The sequence below is a fragment of the Dictyostelium purpureum genome (assembly GCF_000190715.1).
Source record: "Dictyostelium purpureum unplaced genomic scaffold DICPUscaffold_360, whole genome shotgun sequence".
Taxonomy (NCBI): Eukaryota; Evosea; class Eumycetozoa; order Dictyosteliales; family Dictyosteliaceae; genus Dictyostelium; species Dictyostelium purpureum.
Genome location: NW_003519696.1, coordinates 25,476 through 33,776, shown reverse-complemented (window position 1 = coordinate 33,776; position 8,301 = coordinate 25,476). Strand labels below are relative to the sequence as shown.

The 8,301-nt window shown below is 25.0% G+C and overlaps 4 protein-coding genes across 4 annotated transcripts in view; 1 reads left to right on the top strand and 3 right to left on the bottom strand.

Annotated features, from left to right (window-relative positions):
* Positions 1-1,814: 1,814 nt before the first annotated feature.
* DICPUDRAFT_40920 (uncharacterized protein) lies at positions 1,815-3,137 on the bottom strand (the record flags this gene model as incomplete). Its single annotated transcript, XM_003292623.1, has 1 exon — positions 1,815-3,137. The coding sequence occupies one exon, from the start codon at positions 3,135-3,137 to the stop codon at positions 1,815-1,817; it is 1,323 nt and encodes a 440-aa protein (XP_003292671.1).
* Positions 3,138-3,880: 743 nt separating this feature from the next.
* DICPUDRAFT_99420 (uncharacterized protein) lies at positions 3,881-4,936 on the top strand. The gene is made up of 5 exons (XM_003292627.1): positions 3,881-4,007; positions 4,067-4,262; positions 4,336-4,435; positions 4,553-4,787; positions 4,870-4,936. Exons 1-5 carry the CDS (start codon positions 3,932-3,934, stop codon positions 4,890-4,892), a joined length of 630 nt encoding a protein of 209 aa, XP_003292675.1. The 5' UTR covers positions 3,881-3,931; the 3' UTR covers positions 4,893-4,936.
* A 47-nt stretch (positions 4,937-4,983) lies between these two features.
* DICPUDRAFT_157416 (uncharacterized protein) lies at positions 4,984-6,452 on the bottom strand (the record flags this gene model as incomplete). Its single annotated transcript, XM_003292622.1, has 2 exons — positions 4,984-6,183; positions 6,252-6,452. 2 exons carry the CDS (start codon positions 6,450-6,452, stop codon positions 4,984-4,986), a joined length of 1,401 nt encoding a protein of 466 aa, XP_003292670.1.
* Positions 6,453-6,828: 376 nt separating this feature from the next.
* Positions 6,829-8,301, bottom strand: part of DICPUDRAFT_40919 (uncharacterized protein) — a gene marked incomplete at both ends in the record, with an annotated part of 6,537 nt that continues 5,064 nt past the window's right edge. Inside the window, one exon of the mRNA XM_003292621.1 lies at positions 6,829-7,763. Within this exon, the coding sequence (XP_003292669.1) occupies positions 6,829-7,763 (935 nt within the window). The remainder of the gene's footprint in view (positions 7,764-8,301) is intronic.

Sequence of the window (8,301 nt, the reverse complement as noted above, 5' to 3'; positions counted from 1 at the left end):
TGTTGTTAATTTATAATATAGTTATTTTAGTTGTCTTGGAATTTAAATCATAATTTTTTAATTTTAAAAATAATGAATTATAAAATAATTAAAAAAAAAGTAATAAATAAAACATTTTAAAAAATTAACCAAAGTACAACACCAAATGAATATAAAATTAACTCTATTTCTTATTTAACATCTCGCATTAAAATTTTTATTTTTCAACCACACCACCCATAAGAATTGAAATTTTCTAGTAATTTTTTTTTTTTCTCTAATACTCTTCTCATTCAAATCTATCATTTTCTCTCTAACATAAAATGCATGTGCATTAAACACATTCACACTCAACCATTCACCCATTTTCTTTTATTTTTTTAAAATAATAAAAAATATTAATAAAAATAATTGATATCAAAACAAGAAAGTTGAGAATATTAACAATCCATTTCATTTTTTTAAAGTGAAAATACCCAATTATTATTATATACTCTTTTTATTTAAAACAAGAAACAAACTATTTTTTTTTATTATTTTTAAAAAAAAATGAAATTAAATAAATGAAATAAAAAAACAAAGAAAAAAAAATCACACACAATCAATAATTGGTTTAAATGATTTTAAATAAAAATAAAAATAATAATAATAATAATAATAATATCATTTTAATATTAAACCATAATACTAACAACAATTCCACTTCAACTAATTATTATATAAGATATTGATATATATATGTGTATGTTTTTAATATAAAAAAAAAAAACATTAATAAAAAATTAAAAAATTTAATAAATAAATAAATAATAAAAGAATAAAAATAATAATAATTTTAATGTTGTACAACACAGAATATTTTTTAAAAAAAAACTTTCCTTTTTTATAATTTGTAGTTGGAAAATGATATTTTTTTTTTCTTTTTTTTTGGTTATTTAAAGATTTTATTTTATTTTCTATTTTCCTTTTTAATTAAAGTTAATAAAGAACATTAAAAAATAATTCCTTTAAAAAAAATAAAATAATTTTATGTTCTAATCAAAAAAAAAATAAAAATAAAATAAAAAATAAAAAAAAATAAACACTTTTTTTAAGAATGACAATTATAAGTAAGTATTTTTTTTTGTAGATTTTTTTTTTACTAAATGTTAAATAGTTAATAATAATACTAGTAGTAAATAAAATAATTAGAATATTGCTTTATTATTATATTAAATGGTTTTCAATTATTTGTGATTTTAATTCAAAGATATTTTTAATTTATATTTATATATTTTTGATTGTATATTAAATGCATATAGATATTAATATTAGTTTTTTTATTTTTATTTTAACAGATACTATAACTCTTTTATTAAATAAAAATTCATCGATAACCAACTTTAAAAATAATAAATTTTAATAATAATATGAATATAAATAATTTAAATTGTAATATAAATATATATGGTTCAAATAAAGTATCAGTTGTTTCTGGTTATATTTATAATAATCCAAAAGTTACAGGGTCAGAGTCTGCTTTTCCTTCACATTAAAAAAAAAAATTAAAAAAATAAATTAAAAACTCCCTGCCTAGAAGTATGTTTTTGCTACCTAGTGTCCATGTAAAATATATTATATAAAAATTATAAATAAAAAACCTTTTCAAATATAAACTATTATTATTATTTTTTTTTTTTGGGAATATTTAATAATTATTGTTTCTTATAATAGATATCTGTCTTGATTTTGTTTATTTTTTTTAATATTAAACATTTTTTATTTTTTTTATTTTTTTTTTTATATATAATTATTTTAAATAATAAATTGGCTTTATCCAATAGCAGAGTTATAGTTTAATCCCATTCAGAATCAGAATCAGAATCAGAATCATCTTCAGAATCGGAAGCAGCCCATGCAATACGTCTAGCAAGGATATCAGCTACATTAAGAGCAGCAGCTTCTTCTTTTTTGCTTGTTGGTTCAGGAATTTTACGTTCTTCAGCTGGTTTGAGGGCAATACCTTGCATAATTGAAGATAAAAGATCGGAACGAGCACCAGAGGCTTTTGGTTTTTCGGCGGCGGCAGCACCACCTCCAGCACTAGCCATCATTGGTGGTGGTGGTGGAGCTGGAGCAGTTGGTGGTGGTGGTGGTGGTGGAGGAGCTGGGGCAGCAACTGGAGGTGCCATATTATGAACAGAGATACGTGGATTAGCTTGGTTTGGTAAAGATGATGGTGGTGGTGGTGGAGCATTGAAACCAGTGGATGGTGGTCTATTTGAAAATTGTGATTGAGAGTTAGAGTGTGAAATTGGTGGTGGTGGAGTGGAGTAACCAGAGGTTGGTGGTGGTGGTGGTAAATTATTTGAAGCTTGATTGCCTCCACCATGACTCATTGTTGGTGGTGGTGGTGGGGTGTGATATTGTTGATTGGTGTTACCAAATTGATTTGAGCTTGGTACGTGATGGGATTGAGCTGGTGAGGAGTGTGATTGTGCTGGACTTTCAACGTTAATTGTAATTTTTTCACCAGTAACTGGATCGTAACGTACTTTTGTAACGGATTTAACTTTTTTAACTTCGTTAGCTTCACCTTTTTCACCCTTCTTCTTGAGACGAGCTTCTCTACGTTCACGTCTTCTTTGTCTAGCTTCTTCGTGTTGCTTTTGTTGTTCAGCAATCCATTCTTCCATGAAAAATCCTGGATTGGTATATAATTTCAAACTCTTTTGGTTGTCGTCCATATATGGGTCTAATAATGAAAGATTTGGTGGTGGTTTACATTTGCTTTGGTATACATCGTTAACTGAGTTTGGAATGGAATCGTGTGTAAAGTGTTGATTGTGTTCAGTGTTTTCTGCGTGATATTCGACTCTACTACGACTGTTCATAACATCGATGGATGTATTACGGTGATAATCTTCGATTGATGGAGTTGAGTCAATTAATGGTTTAATTCTGCTGCTTAATTTCTGTATTCTTTCTGTAACTTTACAACAGTCGTCTGTAATTGATTTAAATATATTATTGGAGTGTGCTACTAACATTGTTAATTGATCGATAATACCGATGGTGGTATTACTGATAACAACATCACAAATTTGATCTTTATTTAATCCATCTAATTTTGGTGGTTGTTCGTTTAGCTTTGGTAAATATCTTGTAATTAATACCATTCTTTTTGATAATAATAATTATTTGATTTTATTATTATTATAAAATTATTGTGTAATTATAAAAAAAAAAAATAAAAAAAATATATAAAATATATAAATATAATACAATAGTAAAAAAAAAAACAAAAAGAAATTAGAATCTCTTCCTTTTTTTTTCTTTTATTTGGGGTTTATATATATAAAATAAAATATATATAATAAAATTTTGTGTGTGTGTAAAATACAAATAATATTGAAAAAAATAAAAAAGATTTTTTTTAAATTATAAAAAAAAAAATTTTAAAAAAATTAAAAAAAAAAAAAAAAAATTAATTTTTTTTTTTTTATTTTAAAATTTTTTAATTTTTTTGATTATATTCAGATCTCCAATAAAGATAATAATTCATTGTTTGGAATGAAATAATTATTCTCTCTCAGTTTTATTACCGTTAGCCCCTATCTGATTTTGTTTATATCGATTTGTTTTTGGTTTTTTATATCTTTATATTACTATTTTAATTCATCCCGACATTGCTTTTTATTCAGAAAAGATTTATAAATATTTTAAATATATCATATAAATAAATATAATATCTTTTTTATATATATACTTTTTTGTTTTACAAAGCAAATCAATCAATCGAATATTTCCAATTTAATTAATCATATATTTATTTTAAAAATTTTTTTTTTAATTTTTTTTTAATTTTTTTCAACACACGTCCTCAAATTTTTTTTTTTTTTAAAATTTTCTTTTTTTTTTTTTTTTTTTTTTTAAGATCTATTTATATTAATAAAAATTGTAAATTTATAAAATGAAATCATTATTTTTATTATTAATTTTATGTATTTCTATCCCATTATTTCAAGCATCATATGAAGATAAACCAAGTATGTAAAATTTCGATACTATAATAAAAAAAAACAAAATACTAATATTTAATTAACAGTTGAAAAGGTTGCATATGGTAGTATTGTTAAATTAGCACATATCCCAACTAATTTTAGATTACATTCACATAAAGTTAGTTATGGTAGTGGTGGCGGTGGTAGTGGTCAACAATCAGTAACTGGTTTCCCAGAAAATGATGACACTAATAGTTTATGGATTATTAAAGGCCCAAATGGTGGTCATGTTAGACAAGGGTAAATATAATAGTTATTAAGTATTTAAATAATAACAAAGATATTAATTTAGTTTATTAATTTAATCTTACAGAACTGCCGTTAAAGATGGTGATATTATTAGATTATTACACTCAAACACTAGAAAGAATTTACACAGTCATTTAGCAGTTTCACCATTAACTAAACAAAATGTATGATTTATATAGACGAAATTAATTTGTGGATAAAAAGAATAATTCAACAATGATATCATTGCATGCAATAAAATAAATAAAATATTAATACTTTTAATTTTATAAAAAATACAGGAAGTTAGTTGTTTTGGAGAAAATGGTGAAGGTGATACAGGTGATAATTGGAAAGTTGAAGTTGAAGGTGGCGGTGATTGGATGAGAGGTAAAACCGTTAGATTCCAACATGTCGATACTAAGAGTTATTTACAAGCAATGGCTTCAGCCAAATACCAAAATCCAATTCCAGGTCAAATTGAAGTTAGCGGTGGTAAAAATAAAAACGAAGATACTAAATGGAGAACTGAAGAAGGTTTGTTAACTCTTAATTTGATTTTTTATTTATTTCTAAATATAACTTTTATCTAACTCGCTTTTTTTATTTTTATTTATAGGTATCTATTTTGGCGAAAATTAAAAATATATTTAAAATATTTAAAAACAATAAAACAAATTAATTTTAAAGAAAAAAAAAGAGACAATAGGTTATATTATATTTTAGTTTTTATTTATACAAATTTTGTTTTCTTTTTTTTATATAGTTGCTTTTGTTTGGATTGTTCAAGTTTTTCTTCTAGTTCTAATTTTCTTTTTTTTTCCTCAACTTCTTCATTTTCATTTGGTTCGAATTGATCTTTTAGGTTATTTGTTATTTTCGTTATGTTGCTATCATCGAAATCGTTTGTTGTGTTAAAATCATCAAAGTTTTGTGAAGAGCTGTATGACGATAATGAATTGGGATGTATATTTGAAATGGATGATGGCAGAGATGCTAACATTGATGGGTTACTGCTATTGGTCTTATTTCTGTTTCTACTATTGTTTCCATAGTTTTTTTTAGGTGTGGAGCATACATCATAAAAAAGACTTAACTCTGAATTGGTTGATGTGGCTGATGTTGCCGAAGTTGTTTTATTAATCACTCTTGTCTTTGATGATGATAGATTACTATTACCATTATCTAAAAAGTTTTCTTCTACGGTTTCATTTAAATCCAGTTGGTTACCATTGCTGTAATCAAAACTATTTTCTTTATCATAAAAATCGTTTATATTGCTAACATTATGATTTTTATTGCTATTACTATTATCGATATTGTTATTGTTGCTGTGATTTAAAAAGTCATAATATTGGGAAAAAATTGGGTCATTAAAAAAATTAAAATTATTATCTTTGAAATCTTCCGGTTTGATAGTTTCTGAAAGTATAGGAATTGCTTGGTAAATATTTACACCTATTTTCTTACTTGTGATCGAAAGGTTCAGTCTCTTGGAGTCACCAACCAATTGAGATGCTGATAAACTACTATTATTTAAATTGCTATTGTTACTGGTTATACTTGTGTTGGTATTATTATTAATATTATTACTATTTACATATTTTAAAACTTTTTCCAATTGCTTGGTTAATAGCTGTTTTGTATTTAATAAATTTTTACATAAAAACATTGTAGGAATAATAAAATTATCTTTGATCCATTGAGAATGAACTTTCCACGAATTTGAATCTATAATCTCTTCAATTGGTTCGCATTGAAATATCCACTTAAATGAATAGAATGATATCTTTGTGAATAATGAAAATGATAATTTATAATGACTTTTAGGTATTGACAATTTATAACTTGTGTCTTTTTTATTTTCATTTATCGAGTCTCTTAAGATGTCCAATATTTTTTCGATTGGCGAATCTAAATGTTCGTTATATTCCTTTAAAGAATAGAATGTTAGTTTGTAAACTATATATACCTTATGTTTACTTTACATGTGGTACATACATCTTTATCATTTATTATGCTTTCTAAATTTGAATAATTACACCAAACCATTGTCAAGTCGGTAATAATAATTGAATATGAATCGATGGTAAAAAGAGATTTTAAAAATATAGTTGTTTCCAATCCATTGTCACTGTTTTCAATTATAAACTGTTTCCATTCTTGATCTTTTAGTTCTTTAAATATTTTATAATTGTTCATAATGTAAATTAATGAAAAAAATAAAAATAAAAATAAAATTTTAAAATTTTTTTTAAAAAATAATATTAAAGCGCCAAAATACGATTGGGGTTTCAAGAAAAATTATATTCTTTTAAAAAAAAATAATATATAATAAATAATATATATCGATATATATTATTTAACCCTGTGTGTGGTTTTTTTATATAGTTTTTAATAAATAAATTTTATTTTTAGAATTATTAATTTAATAATTTTGATATCTTTTTTTTTTATATGCTAATATATAAAAAAAAAAAAAATGGGTTTTTGTTTTTAAAAAAAAAAAAAAACATATTAAAAATGTTTTAATACTATATTCTTTTTTTTTTATATACTAGTATAATATTAATGATTATTAATTTTTAATTTGGTCAAGAGCGATTTGAGTATTTTCATCTACGATATCATTAATTAATTGAGTGTACATTTCATCTACATCGAGGAAATCATTGAGACCTGATGGAACTAAACTTGAAAGAGATGAAAGAATTGGTTTGGTAATTGGTTTGAGGACTTTGAATAAAACTGGGCAGGCGCATGATCTAATAACAAATTTAATTTGTTCATCAGTGCCAGTGTAAACATCATGTTCGTATTTTTCTCTGGTGGAGTTCTTTGATGATTCAATATCTTGTTGATCTTCTGTGACAGTCTTTTCAAAGGTGTATGTGCCATCGTAGGCCATAGCGGTGATATCTTCCTTGATAGAGTAAATAATGGATGATGGCCAAATATCGGAAAAGATTTTAGATAAGTCTCTTAATGGATCTTCTAAATCGTGGATTTGAATTCTAGCTGGGTGCATAGTCCAACAATTATTTGGATAACGACGGTATTCTGAAAATGATTCTTTTGAACCGTTGCCAGAGTAACCATTGGTTTTATCATTCCAAATTTTGAATGATTCAACAAAGCCGCTTTGAATTGGTTCTTTGGTGGTTCTAACAATTTTAGCTAAATGTGGAGCAAGATGTTGTTCGATAGATTGTTGAGCAGCACTCATAATTTGTTCCTTCATCTTATTAACAATATTACCTTGAGCTTGAGCAATTGGGTCAACTTGATTTTTAATTCTTGGTTCTACAGTTGGTCTGAGTTCTGTGACGGTTTTGTCCATTGCAGCCCAGGATGGATTGACTGCCGATGTAATAATACCATCAATAACATTCATCATTTTATTTCTTAAAAAGTTTCTAATGAACCATGGTACATTTGGAAGCTTACGTAAAGCACGACCAAGAATATCATACTCGACTTCAGTTGAAATTAAATCTGATAAAATTTGAATTTCTATTTTAAAGTTGTTTATTTAATTAGTAAAGAAAAAAAAAAAAAAAGATTATGATTTATGATTTATGATTACTTACCATTACCACCATAACTCCAATAACCATAACGACCTAAACTCCATCTAGTATTTCTTACAGCAACATGGAAAGCACCTTGATGACATGGATCTCTATTTTTAAGTCCATAAGCTCTTCTGCAACAAATTCTAAACATTTCGACCCATTCTTTAAATTCATCTTCATTTGCACATTGAATATAGTAACATCTTCTAGAGTAATGATATAATTCAATGGTGAATGGTGGAAGTTCTTTTGGTTTTGGGATTGAACTAGTATCAACACCTAATTTTTCTGCTAAATTAAAATTCTAGTTATAGCTGATTGATTTGGTCATCCTCACTCTATACCACATAATTAATTGTACCTTTTTTAGTTGTTTCCTATAAATAAAGAAGTACATAAAAATTAAATTATATTAATATAAATTCCCTTTCTTGTAATTCAACGGCTTCCGTTTTCTACGTTTGATGGGTAGACCA